Consider the following 22,765-nt stretch of genomic DNA (forward strand, 5'->3'; position numbering starts at 1 on the left):
GCAGTCCTCGGAAAAGGATTTGGAGCGGTTGTAAAAATCGCATCCACTGTTACTGTAATGCACTGCAGATCTTCAACTGCAATTCCACAGTGGAAAATCCACAGCGTATCATCACATGTGAACATTCCCCAAGTGTACAGTGCATTGGTCGCACAGTGTAATGTGCTCCTGTGATCCTTGCCTTCTGCCTTGTTTTCTTTGCCCTTCTCCTTGCGGTCTTTTTTCATCTTTTTCCCAGCACCATCATCCACTACGCTGGTCAGGCTCATCTCCAGATTCCCATCGCTCATTCCAGACATGTCAAAGCCGAGAGATAAGTTGGAGCTTTGAGTTCCGGCCGGGTCATCCTCGCTCAGAGCCTGGAGCTGAAGGAGCCTTTTTAATAGAAACCTGGAATACAAAATTAAAATAAAAAACACTTTGACATTCAGTATTAGGCTACATGCACACGACCGTTGTGTGTTTTGCGGTCTGCAAATTGCGGATCCTCAAAACACGGATGGCGTCTGTGTGCGTTCCGCAATTTGAGGATTGGCACGGACAGCCTTTAATATAACTGCCTATTCTTGTCCGCAGAACAGACAAGAATAGGACAGGTTATATTTTTTTTGAGGACCACGGAACGGAGCAACGGATGCGGACAGCACACAGAGTGCTTTCCGCATCTTTTGCGGCCCCATTGAAGTGAATGGGTCCGCATCCAAGCCGCAAAAACTGCGGCTCGGATGCGGACCAAAACCACGGTCGTGTGCATGAGGCCTAAAAAGAACAGAGAACTGTGTGCATTTCAAAATATTATTCTATGATCATCCAAAAACCCACATTTTATATAAATAAACCTTAAAGGGGTTGACACATCTCACGCACACACAAAATGTCACATAGCTGCGGATCCCACATCTAGGACCCACACCTATCTCTAGAACAGAGCCCCCCAAAGTAAAGGAGAGTGCATCGTGCACTAAGCTCTCTATTCAGGCAGCCCCTCATCGGAGCATTTTATGCTGTATCACGCAGGGCAGGGGCTTTTTTGTTTACAAGCTTACACTGCTAGGCGGAGGATTCCGCCTAGCAGTGTTCCCGGTAATGTCACCGGCACTAAAGGCTGGGTGTTACAGGCTAGGGCAGTGCTAAAGCCCACCCATTAGTGTCGGTGATCTCATTGGGAACACTTCTAGGCGGAAGTCTCCCCCTAGCAGAGACCGGTACGTCACCGGACCTAATGAAAAAGCCCATGCCCTGCGCTGAACTGAAATGTTCCGAAGCTTATCTTAGAGGGGCTGTCTGGGTGAAGAAGGGGATATGTCTGGATTCAGCTCTGAACCCAGACAACCCCTTTAAAAGAAATAGTCGAGTCAGTGCTCAGCTACTTTCAGCACCCCATAGAAGTGAATAAAGGGTGGCCACCAGTGTCGGACTGGGGTGCCTAGGGCCCACCAGTAAAATAAATTTGGGGGCCCACTATAAAGCTACATGCAAATACTACATGTAGCAAGACGCTACAATGAATATTACATAATTATAAGGGCCCATGCAGTGACTTCGAGAGGGCAGGTCCATGGGGGAAAGAGGACATGGCTAGCCTAAAAGTCATCTCAGCCACCCAATGTGTCTATAATAATAAACTGGGAGCTTTGTTTTCATATCAACATAGGCTGGTTGAGACGCTCTACACTGCCAATCTATATCTAGTGCTGTCAGTCTACTGGGCCATGTGCCACATAAAAGGGTTGAAGGACTAGGTGCCCACCTTGCTCAGGGGCCCATTGGGGGATTCACCTGTTCCCCTGTGGGCCAGTCCAAGTCTGGTGGGCGCTGTTATGACCTTGCTCACTTTGGGGGCCCCGTTCTAAAAGGAGGCTGACATTGGTGGCATATCCTAGAGATATGCCAGCAATGTGTGAGATGGGCCAACCCCTTTAGAAGGGTTTTTTCTAATTGTTACCTCTGATGGCCTTTTTTAGGATAAACCATCAAAATCTGATTGACAGATGACCGACACCTCCGTTCCCCTACTAATCAGCTGTTTCAGAGTAGCTCTTCCGCCCACCCTACACAGCTCCATCCATTGTGTAGTGGACAGAACCATGTAGTCCCGTCATCGACTTCAGCCGCCAGAGCTACTCTGAAACAGCTGATCAGCAGGGTTTCAGTGTGTCGGACCCCCTACAATCAGATATTGATGGCCTATCCTGGGGACAGGCCATCAATAGTAAAGGAGTGGACGTATTTAATCAAGTTAAACAATAGGAACTCCGGACTGATACATTTATAGCAAACTGTCAGGCCAGAAGAGAGATCTTTGCTGCAGGAGTTTCTAGACTGATACATTGTAACAGCCCCTCAATTGTGGAAAGTAATTTACTTCTGTTCTTGTGATATTCCAAATTAACAGGCCGTTCTGTGCCAGAAACAATTGGAACTATATCATGAGCCGTTGCCCAACATATGGACGCCCCACTGCTTTGTTACCTTCTCTCTTCCTTTGCTCTGGTAAATTTGCTTTCGAGCCGGGCAATTTCATCGCACAGAGCTGCATTCTCCTGAAAAGCACAGAAGACGAAAATCCATCAGGTTCTTATAAAAATGTAATAATTTTTTTTTTTTGTTATATCAATTTCTAGGAAAGCTAGGTGATAACCAATATTGTCACCAATATCTCACATGGGTATTGATGTATACATATTTGTCCTTCAGTAGTGTTCTAAGGTTGGGTGACAACCCAGCAATGTTGTCATCCAGCTTCCCCAGGCTCTGATACAACAATGACACTACGCCACACACAGCATGTGCACTACTCCAGCCACACAGGGTTTTCATTCAGCTTTCCTAATGTTCACAGAGTGGTAATTGTTATGATTCAGTGAATTATCATTAATGACTATTTTATTAACTCAGGAGTAAGGGAAAGCTGGGTGACAGCAAGATCCCCATCCCCAGTATATTAGTTCTCGAGCTGCTTCCTGTCATTTATTTTTAATCAGCTGTTTAAGTTACATTGACACTCAGCTTTTCTAGACTTCTTCACAGTAAATCTGACCAGTTCAACACTGATATGTGAGATTGAAAAACAGCTCCCATTGTTTGAACATTGTTTGTGTGTAGATTAAATTAAAATGTTCTGGACTGACGTTCTGCTGTTTGGCCACAAGATGCTGCTGTTTCCCAGGCACAACTGACTGACTGCATATACATATTTCCATATTAATGAGAGGTGTGGTTTTTCAGAGCATGAAGAAGGAGAACAGGAGCCAAGCTAGCTGAGACTGAGGAGCTGTGTGTGAGCAGATAATCTGATGGATCCAGGAGTGAAAGAACCCCTCAGTGACCACAGCTGCAGCTGAGTGAAGCTGATAGTTTGTCCAAGACCCAGATCCCGTCCAGGGAAAGAAGAATTGTTTCCAGGAATGCTGACAAGAGCTAAGGAACAAAAGCTGCATACTCTGCGGGACCTCATGTTTGCTGGAGAGACTGTGTGTTCGGTTCAGAGTCATCAGTGGATGAAGAGCAGACCCGGGTTGGTAAGATCGTGCACGCAACTACCGCAGTATTGGCGCCTAGAGACTTAGATCAGGCCTGTAGTTAGATAGTTGGGGTCTCTGCTTTGTGTCAGGCCTAAAGTGTTGCTACTGTACTACAAGGACTCCATTACTAAAAGGGACATTGCACATTTAAGAGCTGATAAACACCCCCCCACGAACTCTATCCAGTTCAGAGTTTTGCTCAGGAGTAATAATCAGGCACTTGGTACCAGACTAGTTATGGGAAGAGGAATATTAGAGAGCACGATAAGATTGTAAACTGTTGTGTTGCCCCGCAGGCTAACCCGTACTAAGCACCCAAACAATTGTTAGTGTTTGTTTCAGGGTAATAAATAGGTACGGCAAGGCAGTTTTAGTTGTGCTCGCCAGTAGGTAAATTCCCGCTGGCATCCATCAGGGGGCGCCGTGCTGTGCAACAGAGGGGTCTCAGCCTTTGGGCTGGGTGTATGTAAACCTATTTTATGTTCTCAGCATTTGTGGTTGTGTTTATTATCACATGTTAGTAAAATTCAGTTTTTGCAAAAGCTAGTGTCAGAGTTGCTTTCCTCGTCCGTAACGTCGCTGTATCCTGGGGAGCCTACCCCGGTACACGGCTTACAGGTACACAAAGGCATATGTTCGCCACCACTGCCATATATCACCAGCTCCCATACAAATAGGTAATTAATGAGATTTGCTGTTCAGCCAATACAGGCGCTAAAAGCTTGATCCCGCCTCCCAGGGACAGGAAACAGCAGAAGCCCAAATAAAATAAAAAAATAAAAAAGGACACCTCCTCCTACATAGTCCAGTTAATAACAGAGAACCGAAGATAATTCATAACAGCAGAACATCTTATAAACACACAGTGATTTTTTTTTTTAAACAACCACAAAACGTGAATATAGACCACACACAAAATAAAAAAAATTTGGCGGTGGAAAACCCCAGTGCCGTTGTGGAGGCTACGGGAAATCAAATTACCGGTAAGAGTAATTGTCATCTTTCCCTAACGCCTCCACACCGGCACTGGTAGGAGATTTTCAGAGAAGAGATTGCTTAGGGAGAGACCACAGACGAAAGGACTTTACGTCCAAACGCCAGATCCTGGTTAGACATAACATTAAGTATAATGCATGAAGAAGGTCATGGGGTTAGACCATGTGGCAGCCTTACATATCTAATTCACCAAGGCCACCCCCCTTTCAGCCCAAGAAGTGGACAAAGCCCTCGTGGAATGGGCCTTCAACCCCAAGGGAGGAGAGACCTTCTTTTCTTTATAACAAAGGATGATGGCTATTTTTATCTAACGGGCTATAGAAGGTTTTGAAGCTCCAAGACCCCTGTTTTTCCCCTGAAATTGGACAAGGAGATGGTCTGACTTCCTAAAGGAATCTGTGGCCCTAAGGTACAGTATGCTAGAATACACCTCCTGATGTCTTAATGGTGAAACATTTTTCTTGATCTGAAGATGGGGATGCACAAAAGGGTGGTAATACAATTTCCTGCTGGCAGTGAAACTTAGAAAAAACTTTTGGCAGAAAAGCAGGGAAGTGCCTAAGAATCACCCTATCATCCAGAACAGTGAGGTATGGTTGTTTACAGGAGAAGGCCTGGATCTCCATCACCCTCCTGGCCGCAGTTATAGCAATAAGAAAGGTGGTTTTTAGAGTCAACATGCTTAACCCCTTAAGGACTTAGGACGTACCGGTACGGCATGGTTCCCGAATCCTTAAGGACCCATGACGTACCGGTACGTCATGGCTTTAATTTGCTATTCCGGCGCCGCGGGGGTTAATCGGAACGGGATTTCGGCTGAAATCATTCAGCCGGCATCCCGTAACAATGCAGGGGGGGGGGGGGGTCATTTGACCCCCCCGTATCGACGATCGCAGAAAACCGCAGGTCAATTCAGACCTGCGGTTTTCTGCGTTTCCGGTCCATTCGGGTGTCCTGTCACCCGATGAACCGGAAAAAGACTGCGATCGGTGGCGTAATTATACACCACCTATCGCAGTCCGAGGATTTGGAGAGGCGGTGCTGGCCCTGGTGCTGAACGCCGCTGTCCAGGGTGCTGATTGGTGCAGGGGAGAGAGGCGCGAGATTCAAACTTCCTGCGCTCCTCTCTCCCCTCCTCTTCCTGTCCAGCACCCTGACCGTGCAGCACCGTCCAGCGTCCAGCTCCTGAGTCCCCCTAATCGTAATCCATCACCCTCCTGCACCCATCGCCACCCAGGTAGGTTAGGGTCAGTGAGGGAGAGGCACCGTTAGAAAGGGAAAGAAGGGAAAAGTTAGAAAAAAAAAACTTTTACACTAAACTTTTCTTTCTTTCTGATCCATCTATCAGACCCCAGACCCCCCCCCTGCCACTTGCCCCACACGCACACACACCCATGGCCCGCCGGATGTTCTCGGCCGAGGAGGCATTCGCCCAGATTGCCTCCGACTCCGAGAGCCCCAGTGAGGATGAGGATGACCCCACGTTCCTTTTGTCATCCGCATCCTCCTCATCATCATCGGATGACGATGAGCCACCAAGGCGGCGGAGACGCCGCCAGGCGGAGCCAGGGGCCCCACATGCTAGGGATCCTGTGGCCCACCCTAGTACGAGCCGCCCTGGGGTTCGTACTGGTTTCCCGGCCCACCAAATAAGTCCACCGGAGCCCCCTGCCGATGAACTTAGCTGGTGTCCCCCAGTGGACTTTGAGCCTGAGATTCCGGATTTTGCTGGCAATCCTGGAATCCAGATTCCCACAGTGGGGTTTACTGAAATTGACTATTTTAGTTTTTTTTTCAGTAACCCACTGGTGAATCTAATGGTGGAGCAGACGAATCTGTACGCCCAACAGTTCGTCGCTCAAAACCCAGGCTCATTTTTGGCTAGACCCGGTGGCTGGACGCCGGTCAGTGCAGCCGAGATGAGGACATTTTGGGGCCTCGTGCTGCATATGGGTCTAGTCCAAAAACCCAGTGTCAGGCAATACTGGAGTGGGGACGTCCTATACCAGACCCCACTGTACAGTATGGTTATGACACGTCCCCGGTTTGAGGCCATCCGGAAATGTCTGCATTATTCAGATAATGCAGCATGTCCACCCCGAGGTGATCCTGCCTATGACCGGCTGTATAAGATACGGCCGGTCATCGATCACTTTGGGGCCACATTTCAGCAGGCCTACGTACCTGGAAGGGAGGTCGCGGTTGATGAGTCTCTCGTTGCGTCCAAGGGGAGACTCAGTTTCCGCCAATATATTCCCACAAAGCGGGCGAGGTATGGCGTGAAGCTATACAAAATTTGTGAGAGTACCTCAGGGTACACTTACAAATTTCGTGTGTACGAGGGGCGAGATTCCCGGATTCAACCCCCAGAATGTCCCCCCACTCTGGGTGTTACCGGGAAACTCGTGTGGGACCTTATGTACCCACTGCTGGATAACGGTTACCACTTGTACGTGGACAACTTTTATACCAGCATTCCCTTGTTCAGGTCCCTTGCCGCCAGATCCACGTTTGCTTGTGGGACCGTGCGGAAAAATCAACGCGGCCTCCCTGCCCACCCCCTCCAGGTACCTATCCCCAGGGGTGAGACCCGTGCACTTACCAGTGGAAACCTGTTGCTGGTCAGATATAAGGACAAGAGGGATGTCCTTATGCTGTCCACAATCCACGGTAACAGCACCACCCCAGTCCCTGTGCGAGGTACCGCGGCAACGGTCCTCAAGCCCGATTGTATCATCGACTACAATCGGTATATGGGAGGAGTTGATCTCTCTGATCAAGTCCTCAAGCCATATAATGCCATGCGCAAAACCCGGGCATGGTACAAAAAAGTTGCGGTCTACTTGGTACAGGTTGCCATGTACAACTCTTTTGTACTATCCCGAAGCGCTGGCAGCACAGGGACATTCCTCCAATTCTATGAGGCAGTCCTCAAAGACCTGATCTTTTCGGGAATTGGAGGCGCCCGGATCGTCCCTGGCCAACACTTTCCAGGTGTGGTCCCCCATACTGGAAAGAAGGGACGAACCCAAAAAAGATGCAGAGTGTGTCACAAGAGGGGGATACGGAAGGACACCACTACTCAATGTGACACGTGCCCCGATCATCCGGGCCTCTGCATTATCAATTGCTTCAGGGAGTATCACACTTCCATGGAGTACTAAATTTTTATAATCCCCAACAGTCCACTAGAGAACATAAAAAACTATGGCTCTCAGACTTTGGAGACACGGAAACAATTTTTTTTCCCCAAAAAAATATTAGTTTTAGAGCAGGCATCCTCAAACTGCGGCCCTCCAGATGTTGTAAAACTATAACTCCCAGCATGCCCAGACAACCTACAGCCATCAGCAGGGCATGGTGGGAATTGTAGTTTTACAACATCTGGAGGGCCGCAGTTTTTAGGATGCCTGCTTAGTGTCTCCAAAGTCTGAGAGCCATACATATTGGGCATCGTCGCGTGCGTAAAAGTCGTCGCTATAAAAATAACTTTTGACCAAACGCCTCGGATGAACGGTGTTAAAAATATAAAATAAAAACGGTGCCAAAACACCCATTTTTGGGCAAAATTTCCATTTGAATCCTTTTTGCCGGTAATAAAGCAAGGGTTAACAGCCAAACAAAACTCAATATTTATGGCCCTGATTCTGTAGTTTGCAGAAACACCCCATATGTGGTCGCAAATGGCTATATAGCCGCACGGCAGGGCATAGAACGAAGGGAACTCCATACGGTTTCTGGAAGGCAGATTTTGATGGACAGTTTTTATTTTGACACCATGTCCCATTAGAAGCCCCCCCTGATGTAGCCTAGACTAGAAACTCCAAAAAAGTGACCCCATCTAAGAAACTACCCCCCTCAAGGTATTCAAAAGTTACTTTACAAACTATGTTAACCCTTTAGGTGTTCCACAAAACTAAATAGCGAATGTAGAAACAATTTAAAAAAATTTTTTTTTGTTACATTGCCTCAAAAAAGAGTAATATAGAGCAACCAAAAATCATATTTACCCCTAAAATAGTCCCAAAACAACAACCACCTTATCCCGTAGTTTCCTAGATGGGGTCACTTTTATGGAGTTTCTACTCTAGGGGTGCATCAGGGGGCTTGAAAGGGTACATGGTGTAAATAAACCAGTCCAGCAAAATCTGCCTTCCAAAAACCATATGACGTTCCCCTTCTTCTATGTCCTGCCGTTTAGCCAAATAGTAGTTTACGACCACATATGGGGTGTTTCTGCAAACTACAGAATCAGGGCAACCCATTTTAAGTTTTGTTTGGCAGTTAACCCTTGTTTTACTCCTGGAATAAATTGATTATATTGGAAAATTTTCCAAAAAATTGAAATTTCTAAATTGTTTCTCCATCTGCCAATAACTCTTGTGGAGCACCTAAAGGGTTAACAAAGTTTGTAAACCCAGTTATGAATACCTTGAGGGGTGTACTTTCTTAGATGGAGTCATTTTTTTGAAATTTCTATTCTAGGGGTGCAACAGGGGGCTTCAAATGGGACATGGTATAAACAAAACCAGTCCTGCAAAATCTGCCTTCCAAAACCCATATGGTGTTCCCCTCCTTCTATGTGCTCCCGTTTGGCCAAACAGTAGTTTACGACCACATATGGGGTGTTTTTGCAAACTACAGAATCAGGGCAACCCATTTTGAGTTTTGTTTGGCAGTTAACCCCTGTTTTACTCCTGGAAAAAATTGATTATATTGGAAAATTTTCCAAAAAAACGAGATTTTTGTATAACTTACCAGTAAAATCTCTTTCTCGCTCTTCCTTGGGGGACACAGGAAACCTTGGGTATAGCTCATCTCCATAGGAGGCGTGACACTAAGTGAAAGACTGTTAAGCCCCTCCTCCAGCAGCTATACCCTCAGCCTGGAGCGAGCGACTACCAGTTATGTGCCCAAGTAGTTAAAACAAAGGCAAGGATCAACCAAATGAACACCAACAAGTCAAAACTCCCGTCAGGGCAACCAAAACAATGGGTGGGTGCTGTGTCCCCCAAGGAAGAGCGAGGAAGAGATTTTACTGGTAAGTTATACAAAAATCTCGTTTTCTCGCCCAATTCCTTGGGGGACACAGGAAACCTTGGGACGTTCAAAAGCAGTCCACAAATAGGGAGGGACCACAACCCAAGAAGAATTAAAGCACCATAGGCATTAAGGCACCACCGCCTGCAAGACCAGGCGGCCCAAAGCAGCATCCGCCGATGCATAAGTGTTCACCTTGTAGAACTTGGTGAAAGTGTGCAAAGAAGACCAGGTGGCCGCCTTACACAATTGTTCAGCCGAAGCTCGATTTCGCTGAGCCCAGGAAGCCCCGACCGCTCTGGTAGAATGAGCGGTAACACCAAAGGGCGGTTCCCTGCCCTTAGCACGGTAAGCCTCAGCAATAGCCATCTTGATGAAGCGGGCAATAACCACTTTAGATGCCGCCAGCCCCCTGCGCGGACCCTCCGGAACCACAAATAGAGAATCCGAGCGCCGAAAGGGTCTAGTTACATCCAAGTAGATCCTCAGAGCCCTAACAACATCCAGACGGTGAAGATCCCGTTCCCGAGGATGAGACGGGGACGGGCACAGAGAAGGAAGGACAATATCTTCATTCAGGTGAAAAGCGGACACCACCTTCGGAAGGAAATCCGGAACCGGGCGGAGAACCACCTTGTCCTGGTGAAAAACCAAGAGGGGTTCTACGCAAGAAAGTGCCGCCAATTCAGACACACGCCGAAGAGACGTGATGGCAACGAGGAAAAAAACTTTGCAAGACAACAAGCGAAGGGAAACCCTGCGCAGAGGCTCGAAAGGAGAAGATTGGAGAGCCGTCAGCACAACATTAAGATCCCAAGATGGAACGGGAGCGCGATACGGGGGAGCATAGTGAGCAACCCCCTGAAGAAAAGTCTTAACTGGACCGAGCGGAGCCAGAGGTCGCTGAAAAAGGATCGAAAGCGCTGAGATCTGACCCTTTAGGGTACTGAGACCCAAACCCAAGTCCAGACCAGACTGCAAGAAGGATAAAATCGTGGGGAGAGAAAACCGAAGGGGATGAACATCTAAGGTCTCGCAGAAATTCAAATAGGCCCGCCAGGTTCGGTAATGAATCCTGGACGATGACGGTTTACGCGCACGAATCATGGTACGGACCACGTCAGCAGAAAAGGACCGCGGTTTCAATAGCCACGCCGCTAAACGTAGCGACCCTAAATGCTGGTGGAAGATCGGCCCTTGAGAGAGGAGGTCTTCTCTTAGAGGCAGAGGCAAGGGGGCGTCTGCCAGGAGCAACATAAGGTCGGCGTACCAAGGACGACGAGGCCAATCCGGGGCTATTAGGATCGCAGGCGTGCCCTCCGCCGCGATCTTCCGAAGGACTCGTGGAAGCAGAGGCAGGGGCGGAAAAACGTAGAGGAGAGAGAACTCCGTCCAGGGAAGGACGAGCGCGTCCGCGCCGTAAGCGTCCGGATCCTTGGTTCTGGCCATGAAGGTGGGGAGCTTGTGGTTGAATCTGGAGGCCATGAGATCCACGTCCGGACGACCCCAACGGAGGCAAAGAGACTCGAAGACGTCGGGGTGCAGAGACCACTCGCCCGGGTCGATCGTCGTCCGGCTGAGGAAATCCGCCGCCCAATTGTCCACCCCCGGGATGTAAACGGCCGAAATGGCTGGAACATGAACTTCCGCCCAGCGAAGGATTAGAGACACCTCCCTCATTGCCGCCGCGCTGCGAGTGCCCCCTTGATGATTTATGTATGCCACAGCCGTGGCATTGTCCGATTGGACACGAACAGGGTGACCCTGAAGCAGCGAAGTCCAATGCCGGAGTGAGAGGAGAACCGCCCTCAGCTCCAGAACATTGATCGGCAGTTTGGACTCCGATGGAGACCAAGTGCCTTGTACGGACCGAGGAGGAAACACCCCCCCCCCCCAACCCCGCAGACTGGCATCGGTGGTAATCACCAACCAAGTTATCGGTAGGAAGGACTTCCCTTGGAAAGGGGTCCGTAACCACCAGAGTAGAGAGGAGCGAACCTGGGGGGGGAAGGGGAAAGTGCTGATCCAGACTTTCCTGGGACTTGTCCCATGCGGACAGAATGGCAGTCTGAAAGGTGCGGGAGTGATACTGCGCGTAGGGGATTGCTTCGAAACAGGACACCATCTGTCCCAAGACCCGCATGCTGAACCGGAAGGAAGGACGGCGGTGGTTCAGAAGGCTCCGAACCGACCGATGAAGGAGCTGGCGCTTCTCTGACGGAAGCCGAACCTCCGCTGCATCTGTATCCAGCAGCATCCCCAGAAAGATCAGTTGCCTGGATGGAACAAGAGCGGATTTGGGAAGATTGATAATCCAACCGAACCGGCGTAAGGTTTGTAGCGAGAGGTCCACACTGGCAGATGTCAGTGACAGAGAGGGTGCCTTGATAAGGAGATCGTCCAAATATGGAAGAAGAAAAACTCCCCTGGAACGAAGTAAGGCGAGGACAGGGGCTAGGACCTTTGTGAAAACGCGAGGGGCCGTCGCCAGCCCGAAGGGGAGGGCAACGAACTGGTAGTGGTCGGACCCCACTGCAAAGCGCAGAAAGCACTGATGACACCGAGCGATTGGAATATGAAGGTAGGCGTCCTGGATGTCGATAGAGGCCAGGAACTCCCCTTTTTCCAGAGAGGCCACCACCGACCCGAGAGACTCCATCCGGAACCGCTGAAGACGAAGGAAACTGTTTAACCGTTTTAGATCCAGAATGGGACGAACCGAGCCTTCTTTTTTGGGGACCACAAAAAGGTTCGAATAGAACCCTTTGAATCTTTCCTCCATAGGAACCGGAGCGATGACCCCTTTGTCCAGAAGGGTACGAGTGGCAGTAAAGAAATCGGCCGCCCCTTGGGGATCCCGAGGAACCCGGGAGCGAAAGAACCGAACTGGGGGGAGGGACGCAAACTCGAGTTTGTACCCGGAAGACACCACCTCGAGAGCCCAGGCGTCGGAGACGTGCGCCTGCCAGAAGTCCCTGAACAGGAGGAGACGTCCCCCCACCCGGGTGGGTGGGGGCGCACCTTCAGGTAGGGTTCTGCTTGGTCGCGGGAGGGCGAGCAGGCTGTGACTTGCGCCAGGAGGGCTGGGTCCGAAAAAAAGGTTTCTTACGTCTGTCTTGGACAGGGTTTGAGGATGGACCTGAAGTGGTGCGAGGTGTGGGAGCCCTGCGGGAAGACCTGAAGCGAGAAAAGGTGGGACGGCCTCGAGTGGTGCTCCTAGTCCTGGATTGGGGAAGATGTGTACTCTTCCCTCCCGTGGCTTCAGAGATGATTTCATCCAAGCGGGTCCCGAACAATCGAGAACCAGTGAAGGGAAGGCCAGTAAGAGACCGCTTTGACGTGGCGTCCGCCGTCCAAACCTTTAACCAAAGCTCCCTTCTAGTCGAAACGGCCAGGGCAGATGAACGGGCTATGAGAGCCCCCGCATCCGGGGATGCCTCACAGACAAATTTTCCGGCTTGAACGATAAGTTGGGCCAGAGCCCGGAGGTCCTGAATAGGGACGTCGGATTCAAGCTCCTGATCCAGCTGAGACGCCCATTCTGAAACCGCTTTTCCAGCCCAAGCGGAGGCAAAGACCGGCCTGAGGGCGGAACCGGAGGCTGCAAAGATACCCTTTGTAATGGCCTCTATCCGGCGATCTTCAGTGGATTGTAAGGAAGAACCATCTGCAACGGGAATAGCCGTGCTTTTGGACAAACGGGCCCCAGGGGGGTCGACTTTAGGTGGTGACGCCCAGTTTGTAATGCAATCCGCCGGGAATGGATAACAGATATCCAACTTCTTAGGCGGGGTAAAACGGGCATCAGGACGGGCCCAGGCCTTAGAAACCACCGACGAGAAGTCAGCGTGGAGGGGAAAAACCGCAGACGCCTGTTTTTGGCGAAAAAAGGAAACACTGGTCTTTTCAGAATTAGGAGGGTCATCGTGAATCTTAAAGGTATCACGGATATTGTTAATAAGATGGCCCACGGCAGAAGCCAGCTTTGAAGGCAAGGCCGAGTCCATATCCCAATCAGAATCGGCTAGTTCCCCTTCAGAGGGCATATCCTGTAATGAGGAAGGACCCGACTGAGGGCGCACCCTTGGGGGTGATACCGAAGCATCCGAGGATGATAGGTGCTCCGCCCTGGACCGCTTCTGGGGTTGACGGGCTCTGGAGGTGTCGCCTGGAGAGAGAGACTCAGACGGGTCAGCTAAGGTAGCGGACCCGGAGGGCCCAGCAGGGGAATTATCCGGCTGCGGTAAGGGCAATGCATCTGCAAGGCGGCCCACAACATTAGTGAGACTGACCACAGCCTGGGAAAGGAATCTAGCCCAGTCAGGGAGATCCAAGAGGCCAGGGGGTGACACAGCAGATGGCGGACCCTGTAATGGGGCTTTGCAAGCCGAGCAATGCGGGTCAGGCTGCCCTTGAGGAAGGGGTGCCTTACATGCGGTGCAGGTATGATACCAAGGACCAGCAGGCACTGAGGGGTCAGACATGTCGGCTGGAAGTAATATACAAAAAACGTCCAGACCAGAGGGCTGCAGTGCTAGAAGGGGTCAACAGTCCTACCAGGTCACAGTGGGAGCAGACAGCACAGCAGCGGCAACAGCAGCGGTCCTCAGAGCCCTGAGGTAATCCATCCTGAGAGCAGGCAGGCACGAAGAGGAGGCGGGGCTAGTGAGGGGCGGGAAGAAAGACGTCCGCCCCTTGACTGAAGCCTAACATGTACAGTGGAAACGGAACGAAGCTCCGCCCACCGATGAAACTTTTCGGGCGCGATTCAAAATATTACATGCCGCCGAAAAACCCACAGAATAATGTCCCCCGTTCACCTCCATATAAGCGGAGGCGAACGCACACCGGTGGCCGGACAAGAGCGTGCGCTTGTCAGAATGTCAGCCGGCAGTTGAACACAGCCGCAGTACAAGTGCGCCTGCTATCCAGCAGCTGATAACGAAAGGCGGCCCACGGCCGCCGCACCTGAGGTAAACTGCGCTGTAACTCTCCCCCTCGAGCATCGCTCCGCTTTGCCCCACACACAAAGGAGCCGCAGACTCACAGCTAAGAGAGCTGTAAATTGTAATCGACATGAAGGTCAGGCAGAGGGGGGGGGGGGGGGGGGGGGGGTAGGAACGGCTGCACAGCCACCTCACCATTCGACGTTTTCACCCTCTGCCCATCCAGCAGGGACGCCCCTTCAGCCACTGGCACCGAAGTGGCAGGGAGCTGGAGAGGGGCTTGCAGGTGGGCGACCCTTGTGCTGGCGGGATGCAGGGGAGCTGGGCTGCCCTGGTCCTCCTTTTCTTCTGTGGGGGAGACAGCAGTGCGGATAACCGGCACTGGCGCAGCTCAACCGCGGGAAAACAGAGAGGTCTATTGCGACTCTGTTGTCCCTGTTGAAAAAATAAAATAAAATAAAATAAAATCTTTAGCAAAGACAGCTCTGCAGTGCAGAGAGTGTCTTGCCTCCTTGACACTAAGCAAAAAACTGGTAGTCGCTCGCTCCAGGCTGAGGGTATAGCTGCTGGAGGAGGGGCTTAACAGTCTTTCACTTAGTGTCACGCCTCCTATGGAGATGAGCTATACCCAAGGTTTCCTGTGTCCCCCAAGGAATTAGGCGAGAAATTGAAATTTCTAAATTGTTTCTCCATCTGCCAATAACTCTTGTGGAGCACCTAAAGGGTTAACAAAGTTTGTAAACCCAGTTTTGAATACCTTGAGGGGTGTACTTTCTTAGATGGAGTCACTTTTTTGAAATTTCTATTCTAGGGGTGCAACAGGGGGCTTCAAATGGGACATGGTATAAACAAAACCAGTCCTGCAAAATCTGCCTTCCAAAACCCATATGGTGTTCCCCTCCTTCTATGTGCTCCCGTTTGGCCAAACAGTAGTTTACGACCACATATGGGGTGTTTCTGCAAACTACAGAATCAGGGCAACCCATTTTGAGTTTTGTTTGGCAGTTAACCCTTGTTTTACTCCTGGAAAAAATTGATTATATTGGAAAATTTTCCAAAAAATAGAAATTTCTAAATTGTTTCTCAATCTGCCATTAACTCTTGTGGAAGACCTAAAGGGTTAATACAGTTTGAAAAAAACTGTTTTGAATACCTTGAGGGGTGTAGTTTCTAGAATGGGGTCATTTTTGGGAGGTTTCTATTATCTAAGCCTCACAATATGACTTCAAACCTGAACTGGTCCATAAAAAGTGGGATTTTGAAGATTTGTGAAAATTTCAAAATTTGCTTCTAAACTTCTAAGCCTTGTAACATCCCCAAAAAATAAAATATCATTCCCAAAATGCTACAAACATGAAGTAGACATATGGGGAATGTAAAGTCATCACAATTTTTGGGGGTATTACTATGTATTACAGAGGTAGAGAAACTGAAACTTTGAAATTTGCAAATTTTTCAAAATTTTCGGTAAAAATTGTATTTTTTTTATGCAAAAAAATTAACTTTTTGGACCCAATTTTAGCAGTGTCATGAAGAACAATATGTGACGAAATAACAATCTCAGAACGGCCTGGATAAGTCAAAGCGTTTTAAAGTTATGAGCACTTAAAGTGACACTGGTCAGATTTGCAAAAAATGGCCAAGTCCTTAAGGTGAAATAGGGCTGAGTCCTTAAGGGGTTAAAGATAAATTTGAAAGAGGCTCAAAAGGGCAAGGACATGAGAGCCGAAAGGACAAAAAGTTTAGATCCCAAGGGGGAACTTTCACAAAAGAAAAAAAAAAAAAGAAAAAAAGGGACGTAACCTGCTTGTACCTTTTAGGAATCTACCAAATACAGGAATCTCAGCCACTTTGATATCCAGAAAGGCACTAAGAGCCGAAACCTGAAGGTACTGGTTCTAAGCCCCTTATCAAATTCTGATTGCAAGAACTGTAAAATCAGGCCTACATCCAAACTTCTCTGCGGATCCCAACTGTCACCTGCAAATAACAAAAAAGCATTCCAGGTCCGCAGATAGATCCTTGAAGTAATCTGCTTTCTACTATGTAGTAGGGTAGATATAACAGCCTCAGAAAACCCTTTCTTTTTTTAACAAGCCCCTTTCAATTTCCAGGCCACTAAATGTAGATGCTGCACGTTGGGATGAAGGGCAGGACCCTGAGGCAGAATTCAGGGTTCCCCTGCCGAGAGCTTTTAAAGTAGGGGAAACCAAGACCTCCTCGGCCAAAACGGGGCAATCACTATGACCTGTGCCTCTTCTTCTCGTATCTTCAGAGTACTTGAGATTAGAGAGAAAGGTGGAAATGCGTAGAGGGGACCCTTGTGCCATGGTAACGAGAGAGCATCTATTTGATTTAGATTCTCCCAGGGGCAGATGGAATAGTAATTTTCTACCTTCCTGTTCTGCCTTGACACGAAGAGATCCCAGACTGGAAGCCCCCACATCTGTGAGATTTGATTGAATATGTCCTGATTCAATGACCATTCTCCTTCTCTGAGAGACTGTCTGCTGAGAAAATCCGCTAAGGTATTTTCTTCTCCTTTTAAATGAGCCGCCGAGATGGACTTTAGGTTCTCCTTTCCCCACTTAAATATCATCCTTGAGACAGCCGCACAAGGACTTGCTCCTCGCCCCCCCTTTGACGATTTAGGTATGCCACGGTCGTCGTGTTGTCTGAAAGAACTTTGACATGGTGGTGTTGGATAGTTGGTTTCAGACCTGGGAAGGCTCGGAAGACAACTGTCAATTCCCTCAGATTTGTGGATGCTGAAGACATCTGGAGACCCCATGTCCCCTGTACCAGTTTCATGTAGAGCATGGGCACCCCAACCCTTGCTGCTTGCATCAGTGGTCACTGTAATCTGGTCCTTCGGCCGCCACTGCACTCCTGTTTGTAGATGTTTCTCCACCATCCACCAGCTTAGTGATTTTTTCACTTGGTGAGGGATCTTTATTTTCTTTTCCAAGGAACTCTGTGTCTTGTCCCAAGATGAAAGGAGGAAAGACTGCAGGATCCTGGTGTGGGCCTGAGCCCAATTCACAGAGGCTATTGTTGACGTTAAAAGTCCCAGCAAGCGCATGATGTCTCTTATCGATGATGTCCTTTTGGAACATAAGATTTTTACCTGAGTTACCAGGTTGATCTGTTTTTCTCGGGGCAAAAAGGAAGATAGATGCTGGGTGTCCAGAAGTACTCCCAGAAATAACCTCTGCTGGCTTGGGTTTAGTTTTGACTTTTGGTGGTTGATGAACCATCCTAAGGAACCAAGGGTTTCTTTCACAATTCTGAGATGGTCGAGAAGAAAAGAATAGGAATCTGCGGCGATCAGGTCGTCCAGATAGGGGACCACAATTATTCCTTTCAGGTGCAAGTATCCTACCACATCTGCCATGATCTTTGTGAAAAGATGTGGCGCACTGGAGAGGCCGAAGGGAAAAGCCTGATACTGGAAGTGACCGAGCTCTCCTTATATGTAGACAGCGAATCTGCGAACTTTTTGATAGCTGTAGATAGGATAATAGGCATCTGCCAGATTGATTGTTACCATGTAAAAATTCTGAAAAAGGAGATTTACTGCAGACCTTATAGATTTCATTTAGAATTTTTTGCAAATTACAAACTGATTTAGGCATTTCAGATTGAAGATTGTCCTGAACTTCCCATTTGGCTTTTTTATCAGGAACAAGGGATAGTAGACCCCCTGACCCCGCTGGTCTATCAGAACCCTTGTAATGACGGATTTATTTTTTTTAAAAGGGAAGAGACCTCTGATTCTACAGGGAGTGCAGAATTATTAGGCAAATGAGTATTTTGACCACATCATCCTCTTTATGCATGTTGTCTTACTCCAAGCTGTATAGGCTCGAAAGCCTACTACCAATTAAGCATATTAGGTGATGTGCATCTCTGTAATGAGAAGGGGTGTGGTCTAATTACATCAACACCCTATATCAGGTGTGCATAATTATTAGGCAACTTTTCATTTGGCAAAATGGGTCAAAAGAAGGACTTGACAGGCTCAGAAAAGTCAAAAATAGTGAGATATCTTGCAGAGGGATGCAGCACTCTTAAAATTGCAAAGCTTCTGAAGCGTGATCATCGAAAAATCAAGCGTTTCATTCAAAATAGTCAACAGGGTCGCAAGAAGCGTGTGGAAAAACCAAGGTGCAAAATAACTGCCCATGAACTGAGAAAAGTCAAGCGTGCAGCTGCCAAGATGCCACTTGCCACCAGTTTGGCCATATTTCAGAGCTGCAACATCACTGGAGTGCCCAAAAGCACAAGGTGTGCAATACTCAGAGACATGGCCAAGGTAAGAAAGGCTGAAAGACGACCACCACTGAACAAGACACACAAGCTGAAACGTCAAGACTGGGCCAAGAAATATCTCAAGACTGATTTTTCTAAGGTTTTATGGACTGATAAATGAGAGTGAGTCTTGATGGGCCAGATGGATGGGCCCGTGGCTGGATTGGTAAAGGGCAGAGAGCTCCAGTCCGACTCAGAAGCCAGCAAGGTGGAGGTGGAGTACTGGTTTGGGCTGGTATCATCAAAGATGAGCTTGTGGGGCCTTTTCGGGTTGAGGATGGAGTCAAGCTCAACTCCCAGTCCTACTGCCAGTTTCTGGAAGACACCTTCTTCAAGCAGTGGTACAGGAAGAAGTCTGCATCCTTCAAGAAAAACATGATTTTCATGCAGGACAATGCTCCATCACACGCGTCCAAGTACTCCACAGCGTGGCTGGCAAGAAAGGGTATAAAAGAAGAAAATCTAATGACATGGCCTCCTTGTTCACCTGATCTGAACCCCATTGAGAACCTGTGGTCCATCATCAAATGTGAGATTTACAAGGAGGGAAAACAGTACACCTCTCTGAACAGTGTCTGGGAGGCTGTGGTTGCTGCTGCACGCAATGTTGATGGTGAACAGATCAAAACACTGACAGAATCCATGGATGGCAGGCTTTTGAGTGTCCTTGCAAAGAAAGGTGGCTATATTGGTCACTGATTTGTTTTTGTATGTCAGAAATGTATATTTGTGAATGTTGAGATGTTATATTGGTTTCACTGGTAAAAATAAATAATTGAAATGGGTATATTTTTGTTTTTTGTTAAGTTGCCTAATAATTATGCACAGTAATAGTCACCTGCACACACAGATATCCCCCTAAAATAGCTAAAACTAAAAACAAAACTAAAAACTACTTCCAAAAATATTCAGCTTTGATATTAATGAGTTTTTTGGGTTCATTGAGAATATGGTTGTTGTTCAATAATAAAATTAATCCTCAAAAATACAACTTGCCTAATAATTCTGCACTCCCTGTAGAGCCTCCTGTTTGACAGGATCTAAAAAAATCTTGTTTGTAAGGAATCTTACGGCGCCCCTCTTTGGAAGGAAACGGAACTCTAATTTGTGATCTGATTTTGTGGCTTGGGAACGAAAATGTTTTCTTTGATGAAAAAAAAACAGGATTCAGATGGAAACCCCTTTATCTAAAATATTGTCTAATGTGGACCCAAAGAGCCTATTCACCTCACAGGGAATAGCGCAGAGGAGACTCTTTGAGCCCGCATCACCCGACCAGGACCTTAACCAGATGGCTCTACGGGTAGCGTTTGAAAGAGCAGTAGACCTGGCAGAGAGCCTCACCAGATCTGCTGAGGCATCTGCCAGAAAACTTGAAGCCTGCTTCAAAACTGGGAGAGAAGATATAATTTCTTCCCGGGGGGTATCGGCTGATAAGTGTTTTTTCCATCTGGTTAATCCATACAGACAGGGACCTAGTTGTGCAGGTCGCCGCAATAGCCGGTCTAAACATAGCCGCCCCCGTCTCCCAAGATTTCTTATCCATGGGGTTCTTCAGTAACTCCTCTGTATTTAATATGCAAATGTATTTTATACATTCCTTGAAGGAAAGAAAGGCAACATACATGTCATTACCACAGAACTACTGGCTAGGAAGCCATCAGTCTACTGTATTGAAGAGTTTAAGCAAAAGACAAACAAACAATGTGTTCCACCAAGTTCTTCTGAGCTCTTATAGCAGAGAGCGGTAGTTGGGCAGAAGCCGCTGCCTTCTCCTTTGTGCGCTGATCTTCTGCTGAAGATAGGGCAGTGGGAGGATCCAGGAAGGGGCAGGGGCATTTATTTTAAAACATGATTTCCCTAGCAGAATCCCATAGTCATGTTTAAAGTTTAAGCTAACAATCTGAGTTTACAAGTTTTTATAGTCTTAGCTGAATGACAGCAGTTTTTCAAATGGTTTACAGCTTCAGTCTTGAACTATTGACTATCCATTCCCTTCACTTATACAAGTGTCTAGTCCTGCAAAAAACATATTTACTTGATCAGTTACCAGTGAGAGGCTAGGTTAACCATGGGCGTTGCGTTCCCTGTAACAGCGGAACACAACACAATGGAAAGTACAGTCATGTGAAAAAATTAGGACACCCTTTGAAAGCATGTGGTTTTTTGTAACATTTTTAATAAATGGTTATTTCATCTCCGTTTCAACAATACAGAGAGATTAAAGTAATCCAACTAAACAAAGAAAACTGAAGAAAAGTCTTTTCAAGATCTTCTGTAAATGTCATTCTACAAAAATGCCTATTCTAACTGAGGAAAAAGATAGGACACCCTCACATGTATTCCCTCTTAAATTGGCTCAGATCTCACACAGGTATATCACACCAGGTGCACATAATTAGTAGATCGTTACTCTGCATGTTGAATGAGGCTTGCCCTATTTAAACCTCAGACATTTAGTTTGGTGTGCTCCTGACTGTTGAAGTGAGAGTGAGCACCATGGTGAGAGCAAAAGAGCTGTCAGAGGACTTCAGAAAAAAGATTGTAGCAGCCTATGAGTCTGGGAAGGGATTTAAAAAGATCTCAAAAGATTTTGAAATCAGCCATTCCACTGTCCGGAAGATAGTCTACAAGTGGAGGGCTTTCAAAACAACTGCCAACATGCCCAGGACTGGTCGCCCCAGCAAGTTCACCCAAAGAGCAGACCGCAAGATGCTAAAAGAGGTATCCAAAAACCCTAAAGTGTCATCTCGAGAACTACAGCAGGCTCTGGCTACTGTTGATGTAGAAGTACATGCCTCTACAATCAGAAAGAGACTGTACAAGTTTAACTTGCATGGGAGGTGTGCAAGGAGGAAACCTTTGCTTTCCAAGAGAAACATCGAGGCCAGACTGACATTTGCCAGCGATAAAGTTGACAAAGACCAGGACTTCTGGAATAATGTTCTTTGGACAGATGAGTCCAAAATTGAATTATTTGGACACAACAGCAGAGGACATGTTTGGCGTAAACCAAACACAGCATTCCAAGAAAAGAACCTCATACCAACTGTGAAGCATGGAGGTGGAAGTGTCATGGTTTGGGGCTGCTTTGCTGCAGCAGGACCTGGTCAGCTCACCATCATAGAATCCACGATGAATTCTACTGTGTATCAGAAGGTGCTTGAAGAACATGTGAGACCATCAGTTAGAAAATTAAAGCTGAAGCGGAACTGGACCATGCAACATGACAATGACCCAAAACATACTAGTAAATCAACCAAAGATTGGCTGAAAAAGAAGAAATGGAGAGTCCTGGAATGGCCAAGTCAAAGTCCAGATTTGAATCCCATTGAGATGCTGTGGGGTGACTTGAAAAGGGCTGCACGTGCAAGAAACCCCTCAAACATCTCACAGCTGAAAAAGTTCTGCATTGAGGAGTGGGGTAAAATTTCCTCAGACCGATGTCGAAGACTGGTAGATGGCTACAAGAACCGTCTCACTGCAGTTATTTCAGCCAAAGGAGGTAACACTCGCTATTAGGGGCAAGGGTGTCCTATCTTTTTCCTCAGTTAGAATAGGCATTTTTGTAGAATGACATTTACAGAAGATCTTGAAAAGACTTTTCTTCAGTTTTCTTTGTTTAGTCGGATTACTTTAATCTCTCTGTATTGTTGAAACGGAGATGAAATAACCATTTATTAAAAATGTTACAAAAAACCACATGCTTTCAAAGGGTGTCCTAATTTTTTCACAAGACTGTATAAGTATTGCCGTTCCTTAACTGTGCGTTGCGGGCCATATAGTGAAGCATATGAAAAGCATGCTTCTTCATGGTCACTTAACGTGTTTGTTTTGCGGTAACGTGACGCACTGCATGCATTGGCCTTTATTCTTACAGTAGAGAAGTAATTAATTATAACTTTTAGTCAATTGGGACATTTAAACTTTTTTTTTTTTTAGTAGGAG

General features: G+C 47.5%; 1 protein-coding gene across 2 annotated transcripts in view; it reads right to left on the reverse strand.

The window, feature by feature from the left end:
• TBRG1 (transforming growth factor beta regulator 1) overlaps nt 1–22,765 on the reverse strand; it is a 77,723-nt gene that overhangs the window by 6,701 nt on the left and 48,257 nt on the right. For both annotated transcript variants that reach the window (XM_040431264.1, XM_040431273.1), the window contains 2 exons: nt 2,473–2,543; nt 182–390 (listed from right to left, as the gene is read on the reverse strand). In XM_040431264.1, the coding sequence (XP_040287198.1) occupies nt 182–390; nt 2,473–2,543 (280 nt within the window). The remainder of the gene's footprint in view (nt 1–181; nt 391–2,472; nt 2,544–22,765) is intronic.

Source organism: Bufo bufo, chromosome 1 (assembly GCF_905171765.1).
Source record: "Bufo bufo chromosome 1, aBufBuf1.1, whole genome shotgun sequence".
NCBI lineage: Eukaryota > Metazoa > Chordata > Amphibia > Anura > Bufonidae > Bufo > Bufo bufo.